The following is a 25,709-nucleotide window of genomic DNA, read 5'->3' on the forward strand; positions in this document are numbered from 1 at the left end:
GGGAGAACTGGGAAGCCACGCATTTTTCACCCATCACTCTATTTTGTTCATCTATGATCCAAATGCCTGTATTTACTCGTAAAGGCGGGGGAAATACCGGTCCTTATCTATCTGCGCTTCCATTCCTCATATTTTAACAACCTCTCGCTCTTTCGCCGCTTTTGCCTGCCTGGCTTTTAAGTTACTTTTCAAAGCAGTGTGTGCCATTAACCAACTGTTAATGTAAGGTCGCTTGGCGCACAGATTAGATTTTGATGGCTTTTCCCGAATGTGGAGGCTGTACAAGTGTCAAAACTTTTTTCGATCCAACTTGGAGAAATTTTAACTTCCTCCCTGTCATTTAGTTCCATTTTCAAATGAGTCAATTCCTGGACACTGGGTCAGGTTTTAATACATCAGAGAGAGTGCATGTACTCGCTAAAGCCCACAAAGAAACCCTGTGAGCACCTTTTCCATGACTGAGGCTTGCAAATGGAATTGCTGGTTTCACCTCCAGGCTTTTAGGAAAAGAGGACAGGAAGGCATACACATGGATGATTTTCAGTCTAATCACTATCCTTAAATTTCTAAAGAGATGCTGCAGAGAAAGCCAAAAAGCAGAAAATGGGCCATATCACTCTGCGTTAGTGTGTGTCTCTGTACCCGCTGCTACTGTTTTAAATCAAATTTTCATCTGTACCTTCAGCTCTAGCAATTTACATTCATCTGCCTGCATCTAGATGAGTGGCCTCGCTGTGTTCCACTTAGACTTAACCAAGACGTATTTTTCTTGTTTTTTTTCTACCATTCGCTTCCCCATCCCACGAGAGATAGAATAAACACACACATGCACACAGACGCGTCAGTATGACAACAAACGCTCGCTTTTTGTCCGAGAACAGTCGCTGTCTGTAATGAGACTAAGTGTGGCCAGGCGGACGGACAAATGAATGAAACGGCTACAGAATCATTGGCTGTGTTTGATTTGCCTCCACTAATTCAAAGAGACCATCTGATAAATTGAGAGGATGGGATGTACATCAGAATAGCAAGAGGTGCCTCTTTGTTGTTCCCCATTCCTAACCAAATCACACCCCAACCCCCGCTAGAACACCCAGAGGGGAGAATGTTTCCCTTGTGTGTGTGTGTATGTGGGAGAGAAAGGGTGGGTGGGGGTTGCTAGGAGGTGTGAGTTTTCTGGAGGTCCTGCAGAAAGCCAATGAAGGAGTACTTGTGTCAACATTCTGCTGGCAGTGATGAGCCACAAAGCCTCCTAGCCAAACATCCAAAGGGCCTCATCACCTCTCTGCAAAACAAAGCAGGGCCCGCGCTCTTAGAGCCCTCCTACACAGCTTCTTTATATGCAGATTAGTAAGATGAGTTGGCTTCAGATGATTCCGGTTATTGATTTGAGCTTTAGTAGGACGTTAACACTTGAAATCGTGGTTGTATGTATAACTGATATTACATTACTGTATGTGTTTAAAAAAAGAAAGAAATTAGAATAAAAGAGAAGAGAACGCCCCCGGGCGTTGGATGGCTGGATGGCTTTGGAACAAGTGAGGAAGGGCATACATTTTGGACATTTTTGTTTCACAGCTTTTCCTGCTGAAGAAACAACTCCCTCATGGCCTTTCATACCACACTTGAGTATTTGAGTAATGGGTAAAGATTTATATGACAGAAAAGTTCCTGTTTTTTTTAATCTATCATTTACCAACTATATATATTTCTGTTCTTACAGAAGGAAAAAAGTAGGATATTTTCTGTGTGTTTTATAATTACAGGACAGTCTGGGCAATGAGCTGGCAGAAAATGTTCACATTTATTTATTATAATTTCAGCCCAAAGAACTGTGCTGACAGACTTCTCTGCGACAGCAGCATTTCTTTATTATGTAGATAAACTGAGACATAATGTTGGAATTCAACTTATTGTTCTTATATTAAGATATCTCAGGACTTTAATGTGTAGCTAAACTTGTAACACTGACAGAAATTTCGCTGATCTGGCCCATTTAAGATCAAAGTAGGCTGTATGCGGCCCACGATGTAAAATAAGCATGACACCCCTGGTTTAGAGAGCATTTTTACCCAGCTGGATTCAAACCGGGGATGCTGGCGTTTCGTGATACGAGTTGGACTGTGACATCTAACGGCTGCAGTAGATTCCCCTGCATCCACGCGGTCATGTTTCAACACATCCTATGATAACACGTTTTATTTATGAATCTTTTTGTATTTTGATTGTGTTCATTTTGCAGTTCTAGACTTTATTATATGTGCATTAGTTTCATATATTACATCCTTTAAAGGTGAATGAATAATCCCACCTCAGATGGCAATCACATTTTTTTTTGCAGTTCAACAAACTGGATAACATGAACCCGTGATTACCTCTTATCCAACCATCACTTGTTTATTCTTTGTTGATGTTCCCCACAGCTTTATCAGTGCATAACATAAACGAGATGTTTGCGCTGCATGCATCCAAATGTATGTGGGTGCTACTTTTGTGTGCATTCCACCACAGCTCATTGGTGGCTTAGATCTTATCCCCTGGGGAGCAGTTAGTCCAGATGTTCGGGGTCTACAAGAACATACTAATTTGGAAACTTTCCCACATGCTATCTGGTGTGGCTGACTCTGTGCCGGCCCCAGACATCTAAAAATAGTCTTAATCATTCTACAGTCTGCTCCCAGAACCCAGCTAGCTACTTCCTTCCCAGTCATGTTGCAACCACCTACTACATTTCACCACCAGATTCACAAGGCCCTATCTCTCAAATCTGAGCCTTCCTCAGTTGTCCAGAAACACGATAAACAAAGAGATGGCTTACAAAACCCAGCTCTGCTGAGTTCATCAGCAGTTTGTTGTGAAAAACACCACAATTTCTGTGCAGTAATGTTTTATTTCAACTATACATGCCGTGTTAAAAAAATGGAGAAAAAAAAAAAAAACAACAACAAAAAATATCATGAAACAAAGACCATCATTATTATTTACACATTCACAGTACAATTTTACAACATATCTACACGCTCAAATACTCTGGAGATCAGCTGGCCTCTCATCGCCACGTTGCACAGTATTTAAATTAGAATTACATGACAAAATCTGGTTCATCTGAACGTACACCAGACTGAAATATAAAGGCTTCAATTTAGATTGCAACTGAAAGACCCAGTTCATATTGCAATGTACAAGGCAGTTGAACAGTGTATGCTGAGTGTGTGTCTGTGATGTCAGTGTGCATGTGTCGAGTAGAAAAGAGACAGCCCAGACTCTGGTTCGATGACAGGCAGAAAGTCTTTACATACAATCATCACTTGTAAACAAAATGTGGCTTTGGGCTTGAACAGGCAACTGACACTCGAATGAGATTTCAGAATTCACCCCCCGCCCTCACAAAAGAAAAAAAAAATTAAAAATAAGTACCCACTGCTAACGAGAAATGATCCCTTGGTCGTCACTGCCGGCCAATAGAAACAATTCCTGTCCTGCAATCCTGGGGGAATTACAGATTCCGGGCGGCCATGCCAAAAGACGGCTTTTGTGTGAACACTGTTTTAATACATCGGCTGTGGGCAGGATATGCTGCGTTGAGCTGACTGCTCCACAGTGCAAGGTCTCACCACCCTACCTACATCCCACGTTCAAGAAAAATACATTCACTGCATGGCACCTTTACCTGGTGGATTAACACCACTCATTTCAACACCGGCAGTAAAGGAGGAACGAACTGATTTATATCCCAGTAGGTGTTTTTGCTTTCCCTTTGTGTGACTCGCATCCACAAATGGAATGTTTGTCAGTGTGTTTTCAGCATCGCTTCAGTTTAGATTTCCGACGCGCATCCTGCTAAAATTTCAATTTGCTTATGTAAAAATCACTCATATAGCGAGCATATGACATAACATACAGAGGACCAATTGACGTTGCCAATATTATATACTGTATTCGTGAATAAGGCACACAACGCACAGATTCGGGTTCACTTGCCTAAAAATATTTATACTCCTTATTTATAGTATTTTTTTAGTATATACAGTATCTTGTCATTCCCAGCATGACTCATTTGGACACATTGATAAATGTAGTGTTGATTGTACACGGGGCCACTCGCAAGAAAATCTGCACAGGGAACATGGGCTGCAGAACTGGACAGATGACAAAGATGGTACATCCACGTATTGTTCTAGGTTCAGTTAAATATGTCGCAAATAGGATTTAAAGTGGGAGGAAAAAACTAGCATTCTTCTATCAGGGGACACGCACACACAGACATTTAACAGAATAAACCTGCCTTGAAATGTGGAATTCAAATATATGGGCTAAACCATTGGTGTTGCTTTAGTTTCAAAATGGTAAATTCTTTAAATAAAATAGTAAAAGATTATAAAAGCAAGTCATTTTGTTGGAAACCCAGTTACAGAATGAGATGAAAAATTGCATTTTCTTTTAATACCATTGCTACATAAAGACAGAAGACTCTTGAACCACTCTTGAATTCTTACAAAGGGGCAGTGGAGGTTAGAGGAAGTTTCAGTCCCAGAGAGAGAGACATCTTATTTCATGTATCAGTGCGTTTGGTTGCTTAAAACTACTCCTTGGCCTCTGTCTGCAACACAACACAGACACACACACACACACGCAGATGTGCACACCCATGTCACAGGCTATCCTCGACTGGTAGGGGGAATACATGCATCAGGGAAAACTCCTATATCTGAAATCAATAGCACAAACCAGTGAGCAAAATTTGAGTTGGCCATTTCTGTGTACAGCCAGCATGACCAATTCGCCACAACCTAATCTAATTACTAAGTACACAACAGTGACAAAGAGGTATGACCTCAGCTCTGTCCAGGGGGGGTTTAAAGAAGATCAAAGAAAATATGTTGTTTTAATGAAAGACAGTGACTTAGGTCTTAAATGTCTTAAGGTGCATTCTTGGGCAAGTGGCACTAATATATTTGCTGCATTTACACAAATCTGCTTTCCTGTCAGCCAGCACACACACACACACACACACACACACACACACTTTCTCTTTTCTTACAGTTTTGATCAGCTGTTTACGGCCACGTGTATCTTAAAACAACACACGCGCTATACGTTTTGATCTTCCCCTCCATCTGCCTTATGCCATCTTACAGCCAAAGCTATGGCCTCTGGCTTCTCTCTGTTCACTTCACATTAGTGGGAAGACAGTGCTCAAGGGGAGTGACAAATGAGACCCATTCTTCAAGTATTCCACTGTTTTTTTTGACCTGGTCCCACATACACCATCGTGACCTCTGCTGGTGTCCTAAACCTCGCTCCAAATGTGGTAACGGGTGAGACCTAAGCCCAGATACACTGGGCAGCAGCAGATTCACCACTGTCCACTGATCATATCCTGTGGCTACTGTGGCAAGGGAGGGAGGTTGGCTTGCAGGGTTGCAAAGAGGCCCCAACGAGTATCTTTGGCCATATGTATGACTTTCTGGTTTTAGTGTGAGTGAATGTGCATATCATTTAAAGGGGAAATACACCTCAAGTTGATACACAAACACACACTAGGCCTTATCCCATCTGTACTCCCTCCCCCCAAGCCCTCAGGGCTCAAAGCTCTACAGTCAAGGCCAAGAACTCACTTTGAAGTGTCCATGGTCTTTTAATAGCTGTACTTGTTGACTACTCGCATTTGTGGAGTCTGTGGTGAAAACCCATTGGGTTTAGGCGGCACATCTGGCTTTATTGAAGGGGTCCGTTTAAGCCCGGTGCGAGGAAGTGAGCCATGCCCACTGTAGCTGGATACTGAGGGTGGGTGGGCTGAATGCATTCCTGGTGCCATAACTCCACCATGTGAATCAAGTCTGGAGGGGGGTGTCGGAGGCATGTAACCCCCTCTGTTCATACTGTGTTGGCGAGACACAGACACCCCCATGGTTACCCCATTTGGTGAGGTGGATAAGGAGTGCCTGTGAGATGCACTCCGCTGGAGTTGGTACCCCCCTCTTTGCCTCTCCAGGGTGCCCCCCATGCTCAGGCTTCCCGTTGGTGTAGTGGGCATGGGCACATCAACCCTCTTGGTGGGGCTGTGCCTCGGCAGGGAGGAGGAGGGAGAGTACAAGGAAGCTTCTCGACTGGGCACCTTGGGGGGTATTTCAGTCAGTTCCTCCATGGGCTCGAGTGTGAGGTGCTGCCTCGGGCGGGGTACTGATCCCTCTTGAAGAATGGCCTTGGGGTTGGCCACAGAGTCATTGAGGTGTTTTAAAAGGTCATTTAGGGTATTTCTGGCATCCACAGACCTCTTCTGGTCTTTCTTAGCTCCTTTAGAATCTGGGTTCTTAAGCTTCTTTTCAGATGAATGTGGTAGTGTATCTTCCCCATTGTCATGGCTGGGGTGGTCATGTGTAGCGTTGGGCAAGACCACGGCGCTTGGGATGTGCGAGTGTCCCAGGGCGAGGTGAGGGTGGTGGGAGCTAGAGTTAGCAGGAGTAGGAGAAGAAGGAAGGAACTGAGGACTCTTGGCAGATGAGTTGGACTCCTTACGGGACCCACTGACCTTCCCATGTGCCCTCTCCCACTGGTTTTTAATGGGCTGTAGACCTTTCTGCTGAAGCACAGGGGTAGACTCTGGTGTGGGCAGAGCAGCCAACTCGGGGGGCTGACATCCATCCCGCAAGATGACGGTTTTAGTGTCACCGTTGGGCGCGTTCAGGTCTTTGCCAGTGCTGAGAAGATTGGTGTACAACTTCGGAGAATCATTGTTGGTTTGGTACTCCTAAGAATGTGATAATAAAACCAAGAGTAAGATTAGACAGTTTCACATCTTGTTCAATGACTCTTCTCCACAAAAGCGGTATGATTGAAGCTGCTTTTTAGTTTGTAGTTTGGCTGTACCTTTACAGGGCTATCGAAGAGGCCATTGAGCTTGACAAAGCTTCCAGTGGAATCAGAGCAAGATGGTGCAGACTCTGCATCCTTGTGGACATGTCTTGGTTTACGGAGGAATGAGTCTCGGTAGCAGAACACAATTAAACCCGCCAGTAGGGCACCCATGAGAAAAGCAGCAAACACGCAGGTGATCAGGATGTTCATGTGGACCATCTGGTTGGTCTCACCAGCTTGTATATCCCACACACCTACAAAACAGTGAGGCATCAGTTAACCCTCTGGCGAAACGACTCCGTGACGTGTACCCACAGCAGAAATGATACAGTATTGTGTGAACACAGCCATGCTTAAGCTTCTGCTTTTCAACCTCCACCATACAACGTAGTTAACCACAAATATTGTTACATTCATCCTAATCTAAGATGAAGAAGAAATATGGTGAAGAAGCTGTTATGTACCCACACCCAATTTGTCCTTCTTTAAGAGGAAATGCTATGTTAGTTCAGCCGGGAAGACTCAAAGTGTGGCCTTGTCCCACGTTCCAAGACACTTTTTGTCATGCATCCAGCACTAAAGGGTTAGGAGTGCGCGCTTATCTCAGATAGAGAGCCAAGTCAATCTCTTCCCGCAGGAGATCAACCAGCAGGAAATTGATCAGAGGAAAGTGTTTGCCATCCAGGTGTTCAGATAGCTGCTGCTCTACAGAAAGTTTGTTAGTAACCACAGACATTGAAAGAGTTAGTCATCCACCGTGCGGCCATGATGTGGCAGAGCTGGTCCAGTCAATGATTTACCAGCCAGGGTAATCTATTACTAGAACTAGGGTTAGAAAGTCTAACCTGCAAGAGGCCATTCCTAACAAGAGCTTTTAAAGAAACTACGTTAGAGCAGTGTTGCGTAAAAGAAAGAAAGAAGATGAAGGAAATTACCATTTAAGTAAAGAAAAAAGTTATTATGAAAATAAAATATTAATCATAATATAAATGTTTAATGAAAAGACTAATATCTGCCATGCTATCTAAGGGAAAACCGTATTAGCAACCACAGTGTGTTTGCATATATGTGTACTTTCACATTAGCGTGGCTTAGTGACATTTCCTGGCAGCTATCAGATCAGGCTCAATGCAGCATGCTGGCTGCCTCCCTGTGGGCCTTACCCTCTTGGCCCCCTGGGATAGAGTCTAAAGAACTGGAGGTGGCTGGGTCATCCTGCAGCACAAAGCGTGAGCCGTAGAGCTCTGGATCAGGCCCAGAGCTGGGGCTCTGACTGGGTATGAGTACTGGGGGGTGTATGGGCCCACTGGGCTGGATAGTGACTGGCGCTGATGAAAACTCCATGTCTGTGGTGACAAACAAACTGTTAAACTGTGCAGACGAGTGAAAAGCATACTGTTATCATCCCAGTTAGTAGGCATCGGTAGAGTGTATGGAAAAACAAAAGAGTAAACTTTATCACAGTTTAAATGATTGTGTTTTCAAATACCAATAAATGTACATTTTGAAGACAATTTAAAAAGGAAATAAGTGATGGTTAAAAGAGGAGTTGGTACACAACAGGAAGGTTGCCAAGGTATAGTGGAGTAGACATGCAAGAGGGAGGATGGATCAGAACAGGAGGTGATGGGTGAAAAGGAGGAAGTCAATCGTCGCCCAGTTAGAGTGCTGATGTTGCCTGGTGGTTCGGTTATTGATGGCGATGAAAATGAACACAGGGAATATTAGCATTCGAGAGGTGTTTGATACGAAAAGATGAAGGGAAGCAGGGGTTGAAAGAAAAAGGCAGGAGATGCTGAACTCAAGGAAAGAAACCATTTGAGTAAAAGATCAAACTAACCAGAGGTAGGATCGCCAAATGATTTGTAATCTGGCGCTGAAGTAGTGCCCAAAAATGCTAAAAGAATTAAAAGGGACAAGAAATCATTATAAGGAAACTCTGAAAATTAAAAGAAAAGAAAAATAAAACTCCTGAGAGACACTAAGAGTGCAGCTTAGTTTAGGTTTTAACAGGAAGTATATTAAGCACTCGGCCAGCAGTGTCATTTTTTTTACTGGAGGCACTCTGGTTCTGATCAATACTGTGGTTCAGCCATGGGTCATGTTTAGCTGATACATATGAAGGGACAGGTGCAGTGAAATCAGTCAATGTACATTTTCTAGTCGTGACATATCACAAGACCTCTGTCATTTGCACCGGCTGAACATGACCCTCAATTGTACATGTCCATGTTTCCGCCTCACGGGCGGTATTAGTTACAGGTGGCCATGTACTCTATGTAGATATGTGTGTTAATACTGCACGTAAGACTAATGTAGGGGCAAGTTACTGGAGTGGTTACTGATGTGAGTGTGCAGGCTCATGGTGTATGCAGAGATGAGTTTGTGTACAGTGTGTGTATAGCTGCATGTGTGTGTTTGTATATGTCTGAGGACAAATAGCATGGCATGGAGATGAGATCGATACCTTGACAGTCTCCGAGGTGGGCCGTGTTTCCAAATTCAACATCCTGCTCATATCCAGCCCTGAAAAGAGAGAGAGAGAAAGACAGATAGAAACAGATATTAATCCAAAATAGCAGCGACAACAAAAAATAAATAAATATTCTTGTCATTTTCTCATCTGTAATATTTGTGCTTCATATTGCAGGTGGGCTGTGAACTCACAAAACACCCGGCTGTATCCTCTCACAGGCTCCGTGAGGCTTCCAGCCACAATAAGGATCCCTTGATGCAATGCAGGACCTGGTATGGCAAAAACGTACACATACACAAACACACACACACACACACACACATCAGAACGCCAGGTTTAATCATTCTGGAAAGAACGCTATAATCACTTGTGACTGACTGAACATTAACCACAAGGCACAGGGTAAAGCTGTTATCGTTGCTTTTATGACATTTAGCCGAAGAACAAAACAATAAAGCTATGACTGGCTGTACAAAGGACATTTTTATTTAACCTCCTACGTGTGCAGTAGTGCATCACTTACTTGTGGCAGGAGGAATGCCTTTCACAGCGGCTCAGGGGAATACGGATGACACAGCTTGAAAAGGCGACATAAAGGCTGTGTGCGTCTTTGTCCACATGCAGCGAGAGGACACGCTTGTCATCCTCACGGTTAGACAGGCACCTGGACAGGGTGGAGAGAAACCTAATCAGAGGTCTATCAGACCCGTCTGTCTCCTGTTTCAGTCTCGGAAGATTTAATCACTTGTTAGGTTGACGACTCACAGAAGCTTCTTCTTACAGTTTAACAAGAATTTAACCCCTGACTCCTGGCAGTGTGCATTTTAGCTTCCAAAAAAAAATAAAAATAAAATCACACACACACCAGACTCAAAAAACACAAAAACACAGCAAAACAAAAACACACACACATGCACGTGAGCACAAAGCTGACAGACACTGCCATCTGTGCCAGGAATCATCACTGTAAGAGTTGCTGACTCCACAGCCAAAAGACAGAAGGGGAAGAGGAAACGAGAAGAGGGAGCAGGCAGAGAGAGGGTGAAAAGTGCATGTGTGCCTACTTGGCCCTGTTGAAGATGTCTATTTCCTCCAGGAGCAGGCTGTCATTCAGAGACACGGTGGAGGTCTTGGCTAAAACCTTGAGGACGACCCCCGACTCAGCCCCGATGAACACCACTGTGTAGTTCTTGTGGGGTCCTGCTTCACTGTCCACAGCCAGCGCTGTCAGCCTGTACCTTTATACGTAGCAGAAGGCATGTGTTACTCACAGCAGGGGTTATTTCATGCAAAATAGGAAAGACTATTTGAATACACATATCCCATATGCTCACTGATCAACATAGGTAAGGCCTGTTTTATATCTTTGTGTCATCTATGGATACTATTTACCAATTTTCCACTGAAGGACTTACTTCATCCACATTTGAAAAATACCAACAGAGTCACAACAAATGTTCAGCTATGATATAGATATGGGTCGTAAAAGATCTTGGCAAGATTTTTGATTACTTTTTATTTTTAGGAAGACTTTACTTGGTTATCCTTCCAATAAAGGTATGATCTGAAATCACAAGTTTCAAATGTAAGATATATGCTCTTTATGCGTTTACCTGACCCGTGTCTTGGTGAACCAAGGCTCATCTCCTATAGAAGGCACAGCTGTGTCCATGAGGGGGTGGGACTTGATGAACTGCAGGGTATCGTCCGGGAACTCGACGGAGCTCTTAAAGGACGCAGCTGGACCGTGACCTGCACAGCTCCCGGGTCTAGGATAGAGAGTGCCATTGCACGGAGGGCAAAAGGTCAAAGATCAGCCTATATGATCGCACACCAGGGAGTAATAATAATGTGTTCTGAGATGGATGGAAAAGTGCCACGAGAGGGTGGGGGAGAGTAGCAGGTGCTTATTAGGATCACAAAAAGACCTCAGCTGGAGGCATAAAATATACATATGCATGGTTATCCTCCCATAAATGATTTACTGGGGTAATTACGTGCTTCGTGGACTCTGTGTTTTGTACGCAGGGCTGCAAATATAGGCGCTGACTGTAAACAGGTTAAATATGCAGCGCATCTAATTATACTAAATTAATTATTTAATCGTCAGCAGATGGTAAATGTGTGTGCTGGGTCAAAACTAATAACCTGGTGCAAAAGATTTCATTTCACTGGGTTTAACCTGGACAAAGAAGGGTTAAGACAAGGTGAAAAATGACAGGCGGTAAACAGCTGACGAGTCCAGCACCACGTTTAAAAAAACAAAAAAAAAAAAAAACATCTTGGGACATCGCCCTCTTAGCTTAGTTTCTTGGTTCCACGTGCTTAGCAAGGTTCAGAATTTGGATATTATTCTGAGGAAGAGAAAAGATGAACCGTTACCGAGGTTTGGGTAACTTCTCCTCTGGGAACGGAGTCCACACAGAGTCAGGGGTCTTCTGCTCCTTGAACCGGCCCAAGAATACTTTTTCTATATCAGCCATGGAGAAGGCACACACCGCTGACCCTGGAATACTGCAGAAAAGGAAAAATATCTAGATAAAATCCCCTGTTTGTTTGAACTCTTAATTCCTCCTGCAGCAACGGCAGCTACGGCTCACCTGTTCATCTGCGTGGTGAACACGCCCACCACAGAGGGAACCCCGTTAATGTCGATGATGTCGGTGATGGACTGGAGCACATCAAAGTAGAAGAAGGACTCCCCCGGCACGGAGCAGTTCAGCCTCGCCTTCACGAAAGAGGTCCAGTGCTTCTCCAGCACCCTCTGTGACCCACCCACGTCATTTTTACAGATTCGGGCCACGCGGGAATACACAACCTGTGAGGTGCAGAGGTTTTTTTGTTGTTGTTGTTGTTTTTCCCAGAGAGGACTGAGGCGTGCAGATGAGGAGGGCATCTCAGTGAATGCCACTAAAAACACTTCAACATGCTGAATAATGCATCTCCCCATCCTGTAGCAACTCAGCACAGATGACTTAAACAGACTCTCTCATATTTAACTTGTTCACTCTGACTGGAGCAAATATTTAAAAAAAAAAGAAAGAAAAAAAACAAACAAACACTTGCAATGGGCCTATACTGACTTAAAGCTGGGCCATGTGTAAGTGTGTTGGACTGCACATACTGCCAAGGCTTAAAGCATAAATCAAGTATGATAAAGCAGTTAGCTTGGATAGCTTTAATTATTTACCAGTGCAAACCTCCATCAGAGCCCAGGTGTCACCCCAGCATTAGTTGGGTTGAAATATTCATAAGCTGGTGGCTGATGGAGGATGCCGGCTTCCTGTGGCCCGGCCAGCTCAGGATGAGGCATGGTCAAATCTGAGGTTGGCTTCAAACATGGGACATTTATAATGCCATCTGCGTGTGTGTGCCTCACAGGGAGAGGCGTACACAAAAGCGTGCAATCTCTGTGAGACAAATCCTCACCACTGTGTAATGGTTTTACGTTAGTAGAACATCCCTACCAAACACTTGTCGTGAAATTTCTCGGGTATTCTAATGTGATATAGTGTCAGCGCCTGAATGGGCCCCCATTACCACCGGGCCCATTTGTGGCAGAAACGCAGGCACTGAGGGAGGCGTAAAGCTGTAGTCTTGGATAAAGGCCTGCATATGCTGTGTGTGGAATACGTGATGCATTATAAACGGCAGGTGCACGGTCTTACCTTTCCCAGATTGCTGTGCTCCACCGCGATCTCCCGGTAGAAAAAGTACACATAATTCCCATACTCTGCAGCATGCAGGAAATGAGGTTCTGAAAGAGAGACAGAGGCAGAGAGTTGAAGTGTATTTCTGCACTGTCACCACCACTGTGCATGTTGAATATTTCAGGGATTTGTACAAGGCTGTATATGACTGGGGGTGACCTAGATTGCCTGTGAGAGAACAGGCCATATCCTCCTAGAGCTTGGCAAGGCAGGGAAGCTCTCTATCACTCCAAAAACAACCCTGACAGCCAGCGCACATACATATACCACGCAAAGGCACCATGAGCATCGAGCTAGCTGGCAGGTAGACACATGTATCTTAAGTGAAGTAAGAGGAGAGAGAAACAAGGATTACCTTTCAGCCATTTGGAGTCATACTTGATGGTTCTCAAGGCTGATCCATCACCCATACTCCGATAGATGACAGAATCGCTGGCCTGGAAGTCAGCTACAGTTGCAGAATACAGCTTCCCTTCTAAGAACAAAAACAAGAAGGAAACACAGTCACCAAAAAGTAGGATGCGCTGCTCTTGGATCCTTTGTTGTTTTGTCTTCTTTTATAGAGCTTAATTGGCCGAGTTGCTAGCGCTGCAGGCCCAGTTTTACCGTGGCAAAGACACAGGGGTGATAATGAGAGCGTAAGTAGGAACACATTAGTTGTTCTTTGGCGAGATGAACTGCGTGCGTGGGCGGGTGTGTGCTTGACCCTTACCAGCGAAAAGGGCAACGTTGGTTTGCTTGGAGTCAAATGGGCACCGTGCCAGTCCATTGATCTCTTCCCCATCAAACTCTAGGTTATCCAGCTGAAGGGAACGGAGCGATCACCCATACATTAAAAAGAGCTTTCTCAAGAGGCACGGTGCAAACAATCACACACACAGAAGCACTGGTGCACACATAAATCACTGAAAGGAATCTTGTCAAATTTATTTAAAAAAAAAGATAGTACAGGAAGTAAAACATTGCTGTTTATCTAGTAACAGTCCACATTTGGTGTACAGTGGTCCCTCCCTATAACGTGGTTCACTTTTCGCAGCCTCGCTGTTTCGCAGATTTTTTTTTTGGTACAATTTTGCATGGGTTATTTTTCTTCCCTTTTTTACTACGCAGTGTTCTGCGTCCTGATTGGCTGTAGACTGTCAATCAATCTCATGCCACGTCTCCTGTACAGTACAGAATGCATTCAGCTTGTCAAATTTACATAAATCTTCGATCGCTACCAGTGTGACTCTGAAGTGCTGTACTGTATGTTTGTAATTGTTCTCAACAACGAATACAACAATGTCGATGAAACGTTTTGCACCGTCAAAGGCTGCCTTTGACTTCATTCTATAATACTGGATTTATTTTTCTACGAAGGTTTGAACTGAGAGTGTTTAAACAAGAGAGAAAAAGTGTGAAAATGTTCGTGCCTGTCTGAGAAAAGGGTATAAAGTGTGTTGTGAGGGGTTTTACAGCCTTAAAGCAACTATAATAATTGTAAAAAATAAAGTTGGCTACTTCACAGATTTCACCTATCGCAGGTTTTTTTTTTAGAACGTAACTCCTGCAGTAAACGAAGGACCACTGCATGCTGTTGTACACAGCCTGCATGAGCTTTGCCTAATGAATCACAGGCTCTGACCCTGAATACTGACCCTGTAGTATCTGCACATTGGGTTGAAGCCATTAGTACCACAGATGAACACCAGGTCATCATTTCTTGGAACCAGAACTTTGATGAAGTTGTGGCACTCGTCCTGGAGGAAAATGCACAACATTAAATTGTGTTTTCAGAGGTTTGTAGTTTAACTTTCTGTCCGTGTCATGGGTGACACGGGTGACCAAACAAAAAGTGATTTTTAATGATTTTCCCCCCCTACTTACTCTGTGTTTTCCCTTCACAGCACACATCTCTCTGTCAGCTTGGCCCGATCGCCATGTTAGTTTCTGTAAAAAAAAGAAGAAGAAAAAGAACAACATCATGAGGTATCAGACACATGCGTGCGACATAACACGCAGGCACACACTTTTTCCACTCTCTCATTTTACCACCTGTCCACTCTGTGATGAATGGTTCAGTATTTTCTATGAAGCCCTTTCAGTATTTGTGGATTGCGAGAGCAACTTGTGTGAATCTTACCCGGTAAGGAATGATCTCATTCCTGTAGGATTCTCTCAGGCTGACTAGGTACACCTGATCTCTGTGGACGAACAACAAAACATGCAGCTCAGTGACAACAAGAATATATTGTTACTTACTGGGTCTTTGTGTGTGTACATTAATCAAAGTATTTTATTATTCTCCCAATTATGAGAATATTTTGTGTCCTTATCATTAGAAGGCCTCATTTACTATAGAATAAATAAATGAATAATCTTGACAACAAATACACAACACAATTTCACTTCACTTTCAGTAAAAACATGCACATTTCTAGCATACCATCTAACAACACAGATACATGTGGTGGTGATTACAGGGGCTCCAGAGGGGGAAGGTGTTATACTGTTAGATGTCAAAGTGATTTCCTGCTACAATATTACAGTAGTGCTAGTGGTCAGATTAATCCCACTGCCCATAAATAGCAAAAAGAAATGTAAAGATGCCAAGAAATCCCTGACAGCGCGTCAGGCCGGGAAGATAGACGCCTTTACTGGATCAATACCAGCCATATACATCAGATGCACGACCAGAAGCCAGAGATCCAATAACGCTAAGAGCTCACCCTTCCCGCATCCCACCCCTTTATGCCACTGTTTACCTGCCAAGGAGTGACTGAGTATATTGGTGAGGGGGAGAGGTGTGTGTATGTGTGTGTGTGTGTTGGATTTACCTGCCAGCGATGAACAGAGTGTCCTGTATCGTGGTCATCAGCTGAAAGTCAAGGCGATGCTGGGACTCGTTGCCAGAGGGCCTGCCTCTGAATACAGGGTACCGCCGTGAAACTGCAGTGACAACAAACATGTGCTATTAACGGGAGGCTACTGGTAAAAGCAAACAGTGATACGCTGATAAACCACCCTGTTCTGATTAAACATATAGTTAGATATGGGAATTATGTGTACGTAGACTCAACTACAGTCTCTCCAATCAGACCTGTGCGTCATTGTAATGTTTTTGTGTGTTCGATAACGGCTGCCTTTGCCAGCATACCACTCTGTTATTCCATTACATCACAGCAGATTGATTTTATTACGGTGGATGCTAGCGTCTAAAGTATGGACCCGATGAGAGGGAGGAGGCGCTAGTGTGTGTCTTAAGTTTTTGTAACAATATTCTGAGTGGAGCAAGTAAAAGGTTTACATGGGGATTGTCATTATTTTATTTCTATTTTTGAGTGACATTCGAGTAATTATAATCTCAACCCGGTCTCTGTTGAGCTCATTTACGGGTGTACTCACAGTGCGCGTCAACGACATCGAGGGGTACGATGTCCTCCGGGAAGCTGACTGCGAGGAGAGTGCGCGAGACTGTCAGTAGCAGCAGCAGCAGCTCACTGAGCAGAAGCACAGCTTTCTGGCCCATGTCTGCTCACAGACGACACTTCCTGTTTCACACTGGTGGAGATGTTACCTGGAAACACACACAAAAAAATGACATGCTCTCGTTACTTGACATGTGCTAAATATAATCTTTTGTACCGCTGTGAACTACGCGAACCGAGTCCAAACCCTTTGTTAAACTCGGAGCAACAACTGTCTCTTTTTCAAGCTTTTGTGATGCAAACATACAGTAAAACGCTCTCGTGTTTATTGATGACTGAGCTCTCAGTGCCAGCGCTTGGCACTTCCCCTCTACCTTTTCCTGCATCTGTTGCCTAAGGGAAGGTCAGCCAACTGACCGGTGGGGTGTCTCGGTGTGTGTTGCAAAGAGCGGAAGTCGACTCTGTTAGAAACGTGGCAGGCCTGCTGTCTCAGTACATCTGTGCTCTGATTGGTTTGTACTGGGCCAGGCTCAACACTAATCAGCACATTGCAACTTCATCATCATCACAAGTGTAGCCTCTGCTCTAACCTTAGCACACCTCTATCAGCGCTCTAGTTGTGGTTATTGCTCGAGCTTTTCCTTGGGGTCGGTGTGCTTTATTGCAGCGCAGTGATTCACTCATACTTGTATTATGAGCTCCTACTCATGTACAGCTGTTTTGACATTGTAGTAATTTTTGTGGATAAAAGCTTGTACAGGATCTGATTGTAGACATGATACACCAGCAGTTACTTTGGCAATAATTTATTGTGGGAGTGGCAGGGGTTTAGTGTGTATGTTAGTGTCTGAAGGAGTACTTTAGAGACAGACTGTGTCTGTGCATATTAATGATCGGTGTACATTCAAATATTTATAAGGCAAACAAATTATTCATGCAGGCAAAGCCTGAACGGATATAAACAATTTACTGGGAGACGTCACACAGGCAGAGGGATGGATTAGCCAGGAGCGCACTTGGATGCGCACACACGCGACTGCACATACGTAATCACTCTTTCAAATGGTGTAATGCAAAGACTGATGTGTGTGTTGCACGCGAACGCACACATGTGCGCACACACACACACACACTATTGACTCATTTTTCAATTAGCCCCAAAGCACACCTGCTCCAGTGCTGTCTGTGAGCCCTGCCTGCCAAGCCATTAGTGCTTTGATTGATCCACACAGGAAACATGGCAGATCAGCAGCCAGAGAAGGCAATCCATGGACTTCTCCATATCTGTAACTATAAATCGAGCCACTTTCATCTTGATATTTTTTGAAGAGCCTCAAGCTTATGAAAAAATGTCCAGAAGCTTAGTTTAAAAACACTAAATAAACTACAATGCATATGGCTGTTAAGTGAATTAATTATAAGCAAACATGGCTGTCAAGTAGAAAATGAGCCGCCGCGAGGTGTTTACCTGACAGCAACAATCGGCATGTCATCTTTTTGTTAGAATGTAGATGGCATAACTAATTTGTTGCACAACCTTTGTGCCAGCATGTTGATGTAAAGTATGCTGTGTGTGTGCGTCCATTAATAATCCAATTTTGGTCTAAACAGCTACTGTGTGATGGCATGTCACTAAAAAGAATGAAAGTAGTGGTGAGATGGAATCGGGGTAATGCCAACATGTTTTAATCATCACCAGTGTGTAATCATGGCTATTCAGGACTGTGGGATACTGAGGCCTTTCAAAGAGCAATGTCATTATGACTGGATAATGTGAGGCATGGATGAGACAACGCTTAATCTCAATTAGTCCACTTAGTGGTTAAATTACGGGTTTGATGTTTTGGCAAAAAAAGGGGGAAAAGGGAAGATTTTATGAGGACCAAAAGGGTTGTTTGCTCTCTCTATAACTACAAACATCAATAATGTTAAAGCAGGCAGTAATTCTACTGTAGTCACAAATGAATCACTGGGCAGAACCCATCCACAGATCTATGGATGCAGTTTCCCCGATCTGTGCGGAGCAGCAAATGTAAGAAACTTGATCCTAACGAGGACTGATGACGCGACTCTGAAAATCCTTAAAAGCATCACAGCTTTTTTTCTTTTTTACTTCCTCATTCAGACGCCTCTCACACCAGGAAATCTGCTGCGTTAAAACGCAGGCAATAAATAGCTGAATTTCTAGAAGCCGGAGACAGAAATAGATACCAAATACTCGACGGCTGAAAAATAGAGGCCCTGTGAAAGTAAATAAACCGAGCTCCGTGTTTCAATTCTATAGCGCTATCGTACACACTGCAGGCTGTACCTGTGGCCAAAAACCTGGCTGTATTCACAGGTAAATGGTTTCCTTACCTGTCAGAATTTTACACTCCTGCTTAACACGAGCTCTTCAGAAGCACTCACATTCATGCCACTTTTGCCCCTGTACCATTCTCCCCCACTAAACAATTCAGATGAAAAGAAGGGGGAAAAAAACACTCTAAGGAAGGGCGAAAAGCTCAGTGCCAATCTCCCATGATTCCTTGCATGGTAATAGCCTTGATGTGGAAGGCAAAGGCTTCCCTCAGAAACTTTAATGTAAAACAGAAACAGAAGACATTCAGAGGTCAGTGATCTAAAATTACTTCTCAATCTCTAGCGAGCCCAGCATGTTTTCTATTGACTATTCCTTTACGCTCTCTGGCTCCTGCCCTCCTGCGTGTGCATGTGTGTGTGTATGCACACATATAGGCCTCAACAAGCCTGGAGACGCTGGGCTTGTCACGCATCTCACTGCCATTCAATCTTGCCTTACTCTACCTCTGTTATTACAGGCTTTGCAGTGTCCTACAACCACGCACTTTCCCTGCTGATGTTTTTGGCTCAAACCCATGGTGTTAAACATGGGGGGAGGAGGAGGAGGGGAATCGAGTGGACTGCCATTTCTGCTGATGGTGGGTGTAGGGGTCTGTAGCCCAATTCTGGTAGTTACAGGGGACGCTTTAGTGCTCCTTTAGCTTAAAATGACAGATTAACACATACCCTCCTCTTAGCTGTGCTTTCGTTGGCATACAGTACGTAAGCCATAAAATCTCCTCAATTGCAGCACTGGATGAATGTGTTTTTGCAGGGAGGTCCTACTGGGAGAATTTGGGGATAGTAAAAGGATAGCAAACAACAGTAGTGCGTGAGGATTTTGTAATTGCGTGTGAATGTGAAGGGCGGATGTAATCCCAGCAGAACAAAAGGCTGCTGCTGCTGCTTGAGGCTGCCTGACTTGTCATCTTGCACAACGGGAAATCGGATGACCCGGGAGTTCTTTTTTTATTTTATTTTTTACAAAGTTAAATTATTTAACTCTGTTTGTCTAAACTGCGGTGGAACAAAATTTTGTGCTGCTATATACGGCTTTGATTCCTCTTGTGACTGATTTATCGAGGCGCTGTTGGCAATTGCGGCCACTTTGAATGGCGAATTGACCTTCCAGAGTGACTACTTCATGACTCCTTGTGTTGGCACTTATCAATGAATGAGGTTGAAGTAAAATTAAGTGAACTGACTCATGGTGGCGAAGAAACTTACAGACGGAAAATGGTGGACAGAGATGGAAGGAGAGCTATTTGGCTAATTGGACGCCATAAATTTGAATCCTGATGAAAACACACACACTTATTACCCACAGTGATTTTTGTATTTACAAGGGCATTTTTGCCCTTCGTATAACTTTAATATCATGCCATAGTAGATTACCTAACATTATATCATGTAATGCATCTTTGCCGTGTCAGTTTTCTAATGATTGGCTCCTATCGTGACCGAACCTGTATTTCTGCACCATCACCTGTCCATGTATGACTGTCTGTTTCAAACCCACATGCATCCAGTGACACGGCTGTTAAAACTCAACTGTGGCCCTTGGAAAGTAATCAAGATGCAGCCACACAGGAGATTGAGCCAGCCAGATGATTAGAGCAGCTCCCAGACATGCCCACAAATGATTAATACTCCTTTTCCCCACTTGAGTAATAACAAGCACCCCCTAATCACAGGCTGTTTACCTAAGGATCCCTTCTGAGGGGCTTGGTTGGACTTGTTGCTTCAGAGATCTGGCTGAAGGAGAAGGCTGTGCCACCCTAAACCGTGCTTCCCTCCCTTTTGTTCTCTACCTTGGTGAGAGGAGGAGTGAAACAGGAGAAAGGCTGTTCTCAGCAGTAGTTCTACTATTATAGAGCACAAAGAGCCTGTGCTGCAGGTGTGACCAAGAAACAAAAGGGGCTCTGGGCAAGTCAACACAATAGAGCCCCACCCCCGGTCCATGGACCCATGTTCCGAAGAGCTTTTTCGAGGCTGCGAAAGGGACTAAGAGGGAACAAAGCAAAGTATAAAAACGTGCCCACTCTGAACACGTCACATAGGGTCTAACTTTCATCTCTCAGCCAATTAAGTATGGAACAATTTGATTTGTGAACAGCAGTTTAGGAACCTATAAGGCTACAAAGGGTTAATACTGATCACTGTATGGTTTAATGGTGGTTGTTCCGGGGTTATGGCCGGCTGTAGAGGAGGTCAACGGTGATCGTTCTGGTCACTGAGTTCTAACCCTCTGGAAAGTGAAGCGAAGTGAGACACACAAGCCAGCTGTGCTGTCAACAAACCCATGGCTTGGTTCTGATGTCTGACCCGGCCACAGTCTGATGGCCTTGCCGATATCTCAAGTTTGTCATTTCAGCAGTTAGGCCGAGCTCTCTGATCTCTGAGACATGGTTCAGCCAGCTGAAAGTTTCCAGGGAAATGCAAACATCCTCCTTTATCCCTTATTTCTATAAAAACTTAAAGCCTTTGGGAGAATTTATAGCAGCAACATTTTGACCACAAACCAACAATAGTTAAAAATGAGTGAACACTTCTGCCAATAAAAAAAAAAATATATATGAGTAGAGCAGATTAGTATGGCAACAACTACAAAATAAGCACCTTTTGCTCTTTTACTTAATTTAGCCACATGTTCCTAAACCTTAAGACACAAATAATTAAACTCATCACGCCTGGATAGCTCCTTATGAAACAAAAGAACTACCTCGACTCCCTTGCTTTCATCATTTTCCCTCCGTTTCATTTTCTATTTTTCAAGTTTTGCCTTTGGATCTTCTTCTCCTGTTTTACGCACACAGTCCACGCAGCGGCCCGGGCTCGAATGCATGCATTATATAGACTGGAGCATAAAGGCATTCAAGTTTGGTCCGTGGTAAATCATTTCAGACCCCTTTTAGTCCACATGCACAACTGATACAAAAGACAACAAAGACGCGGGGGACATCTGTGAAGTGACAACAGTGATGGGGCTTCGTTTAACTGCCTCCATAGCACTTAATCTATTCACAGGGCAGGGCTTCCGTGCCACTCTGCCTCCAGAAAGGTTACGGGCGCTTTTGCAATTTATTATCCAATATGTGACTTTAGTAATGGATCAGGGGATGTATTATATGTTTTAAAGACATCAGCAAACGACCTTCATTTTCCACTGCTCGTCCAGTTTGCCTCTTAATTGTTTAACAGCCGTTTGTTTTCGCTCGTCTGCGCAGATTGCCTTTGATCCCAAGTTGATTTTTTTGTAAAGTCAAAATGCCAGAAAACACTTTTATTCCTGCTCTGAACTGTTTAACAGTTCAGACTAGAAACGCTTTGTTATTGGGACTGAAATTGTAATAAAAACAGGGACACTCGCCTGCACGGAAGGTTAAAGGAAAACGTTTGCGTGGCTCCAATTATATTTCTATCAGCATGATTATAATCAGGAACCCATTTGCACTCTTGCATTCGATAAGCGGGACGTTTTACTCGGAAACGTACTTGATACTTTTTTATAGATTATAGTGACTAAGTATAGCGCTCCGGATAGATTGGCCAGTAGCAATAGGCTATGCCCTTTATTCAATCCAATAATATTAATACCAACATTTAAAAAAACAAGAAACACGTATTTTTTTCTAAAAAACGAAAAAAAGATGCGCTTTATCCATGGTTTAATTGCAAAAACAAAACACTGGGCACACCTACCTCAAGTATCCGATTTCACACATGAACGGGGCAGTCCAGCAGAATGTCATATTCCTTTGGTAATCCATTTGCGAGAAAACCCCCAGCATGTAATATTCCTGTTATTTTGCGCTCCATCCGGACCCCACTTTTCTCTTTTATCCAGTTGCGCACAGATTTCAGCTCCGCTCGCCACACATTATTGTGACTCTTGCCTCTGATGAGTCTCTCTCCGTCCCCGGGCCCCTGCGCTCTGATAAGTGAGCTTCAAAGCTCTGCCACGACCGCACCAGCCCCCTTCCTCCTCCCTCATACACTGTTACACCAGCCCCCTTTTCACTACGATTAACTTTGGAAACCAGAGGGAAAAGATATAAACATTAACGATGCGATATCCTTACTACGCCGCTCTCTGACTTAACTGATCTAAAACAACAGAGGGTGCGCGGAGAGCAAGATAGCGCATGTGGGATTTACGCAAAACTATCCTCTGTGATTCTTCTTCTTTAATAAATAAATACAGATATGGTTCGCAGAAGTTTGAAATCACCGGTTTCATAGGCAGTTTTAAAAGACCGGAGGAGGAACTGTAACAACTACAATTTCCCCCCTTTACTGGGAGTGGAAAGCTTTGGAGCTGGACGGATTCATTTTGCCAGCCCTGTAAGGAATGAATGAATAGTGTTGCACGAAAGCACTAGTGAAAATAGTCCGGACCTCAACTATTTCTGTCCTGCAACCATCGGTTTTGCAGAGCAGCATAGCGACGTGGTCAGAAGAAATATTTTGTTTCCCAGCAAAGACTTCTCCTCTCTAGTTTTTTCTCCCCCCCTCCTCGACTTTCACTGCAAAATACGGGCGCAACAAAGAAGCCTGTGTCCACATAGCTGCAAGGAACTCACCTCATCGGAAATGATTATTTTGTATCCTTTCGCGTTGCCGTAATCTCCCAAAAAAGATTCTGCGCGTCTCAGTGAATCAACTTCTCCAGGCTGGGAGAAAAACAAACTAATGCACGGCAAATGGTGTAATTCGACCCGAGCCCTACCAATGAACAGCGCTCTTCCTCCAGTCCCTCCCCCAATCATCCATCTCTCCTCACTTGGTTCGGGCTTCTCTTCCTTGCTAGGGCTTCCTTCCTTTCTTTTCCTAAAGCATAGAGAAAGAAAACAGCGACCCTCCCATTTCTCCTCCTGTGTGACCCCATATTCGCCCCCCTTCCCTCTTCAGTTAAAACCCCATCCCCCAACACTAAGTCAGCAAGAGCTTCTAGTTAAAATCTTTACAGCTGAGTTGTGGCAAGTGGACTGCTTAGTAAAACACAGCTTTAGCCATGTTTGGATTTGAGGAAGAGATTTAGCTCAATTCTGTGTTTAATTCAGCAGGGCATGGTGAAACTCATGTTTTTTTTTAATCATTAAAGATTACAATATTTTTGCAAAGTAGCATAAAAGTTTTACTCCTGTGCAAATGCATGCAACGCAGCCAGTTCAAGTTTTGCATGAGCATTATTCTTGTAGGGAAAATAAACAGCGAACCTTGCTGCATGCACAGCAACGCTGCAGTGATGTTAAAGTATCTTTTCTGTATATGCATATGCAAATATCATCGTGAGCGTCTTCCCCAAACTTGACATACATGTGAGAAGTCATTCCGGCCAGGTTTGCAAACCCGCACAGAAGAGGCTCATTTTCACCCCATTAGAAAAGCAGGTTGGCAGATGTGTGAGGATCATTTCCGAATGAACATCCTCACCCACGATAGCACACACACACACACACACACACACACACACACACACACACACACACACACACACACACACACACACACACACACACACACACACACACACACACACACACACAGAGAGTCCTGACAGGCCCTATTATGTTGTGAAAGTTTGATCTGCATCTCAATACTTGTGTAGGAAACACTACTTTGCACTTCTGATATGCCCAATCCTGTACTTTGGCTCTCGTTGTGCGTCTTTGTCCGTGCTTGTCTCTCACTCGCTCTACCTGTTTCTGTAGAAATATTGTTCCTCAGTATTGGGACCTTGATTCCATGGAATTTTTTTCCTTTCCTTTTTTGTCTTCAGGCGTTCTGCAGTTTTTGCCCAATCTAATCAGTGTTATTTCAGCTGAAACACATTTGTTATTTACGTGACTTTCATTCCCCTTCTTCTTGTCTCTCACGCCTCAATTTCTGCTCTGGGTTACTTCTGTTAGCAGTCCCCATGTCCTGTGGGGACTGAATCAGCACGAGGTTCTACGTGAGAGAGGCACAAGATGGATTGATCAATGTGTCTAAGGGTTGCCAGATGCAGGTCTTGAGTGTCATGGTGGATGAATAGATATATGGATTTGTCGGTGTGTGGTGATTGGTGGGCCTATTGATTGGTCCTTTTTCCTGTGAATTGGCAGTTTTATTGATAGTGTAATGGCTATGTGACACCATTTCAGGAGAATTCGATGGCTTTTGATGCGAGACTGTTAGCCATCACAGTCAGCTTTTTCTCGTAGTTTCTTTAATATTTTCTGCAAATTCAGATTAATTTTCACCAACGCAGTCAGATTTAAAAAAAATTCTTGCAGGCTTTATGACTCTTTCCATCTGAGTTAGAAAAAGGAGCATTAAAACTTTGATTGGCCTGCTAAATCTTGGCTCTTACTATTGTTTTGGATGAGACAATTCCCATCTTTGAGCCACTGGAGAATGAATGATTTAATGGAAGGACAATGACACCATCAGCAATGAAAGTGGAGCAGATGGGTGAATGACAAAGATCTTTAAATTTTGTGAGTATGTTTGGGTTGGATTGATAGTGGGAATGGTCAGATGAATGGTCTGTTTGATGGAAGATGGAGAGATGGATGGCAGGAGAGAGTAGTAATATATGTAGGACGTGGGTGGGGTGGACAGAAGACAGAAGGCCTGCCTTCCTCTTAAATTTAGACATGTTCCCTTGGGGACCTTGCAGTGTGTAGGTCAGCCTCAGGGAGTGTTGGTGGGTGGGCCTCAGGGTGCAGAGGAGGATGTGCACCCCTGGCCTTAGGCTGGGGCTACAAGAGAGGTGCACTACCCTCCATGCCCTTATTTACTGCCTGAAACACTGGTACAGATGGCAATGTGACAAGGATAGAGGCCGCAGGGTTAAGCAGGAGCTGAGGCCAATCTTTTAAAGCAACATGCGATTGTTCTCCAGGACCTTCAAAATAGAAAATTAGAACATGA

The 25,709-nt window shown here is 43.8% G+C and overlaps 1 protein-coding gene across 6 annotated transcripts; it reads right to left on the minus strand.

Moving 5' to 3' along the window:
* Nucleotides 1–5,032: 5,032 nt before the first annotated feature.
* On the minus strand, nucleotides 5,033–23,594 carry sema6d (semaphorin 6D). Of its 6 annotated transcripts, none has more exons than XM_026163590.2 (20): nucleotides 23,375–23,594; nucleotides 16,429–16,600; nucleotides 15,861–15,972; nucleotides 15,167–15,227; nucleotides 14,911–14,973; nucleotides 14,682–14,783; nucleotides 13,757–13,847; nucleotides 13,400–13,519; nucleotides 13,003–13,091; nucleotides 11,935–12,152; nucleotides 11,717–11,848; nucleotides 10,948–11,103; nucleotides 10,399–10,572; nucleotides 9,858–9,998; nucleotides 9,526–9,603; nucleotides 9,326–9,384; nucleotides 8,699–8,755; nucleotides 8,022–8,204; nucleotides 6,871–7,112; nucleotides 5,033–6,751 (listed from the first exon to the last, which is right to left on the minus strand). In XM_026163590.2, exons 2-20 carry the CDS (start codon nucleotides 16,550–16,552, stop codon nucleotides 5,639–5,641), a joined length of 3,315 nt encoding a protein of 1,104 aa, XP_026019375.1. In that variant the 5' UTR covers nucleotides 16,553–16,600; nucleotides 23,375–23,594; the 3' UTR covers nucleotides 5,033–5,638. The 6 variants fall into 6 exon arrangements, with proteins under 6 accessions (XP_026019375.1, XP_026019376.1, XP_026019377.1 ...); XM_026163591.2 differs by lacking the exon at nucleotides 23,375–23,594 and adding an exon at nucleotides 22,494–22,734; XM_026163592.2 differs by lacking the exon at nucleotides 8,699–8,755.
* Between the last annotated feature and the right edge of the window lie 2,115 nt (nucleotides 23,595–25,709).

Source organism: Astatotilapia calliptera, chromosome 1 (genome assembly GCF_964374335.1).
Source record: "Astatotilapia calliptera chromosome 1, fAstCal68.1, whole genome shotgun sequence".
NCBI lineage: Eukaryota > Metazoa > Chordata > Actinopteri > Cichliformes > Cichlidae > Astatotilapia > Astatotilapia calliptera.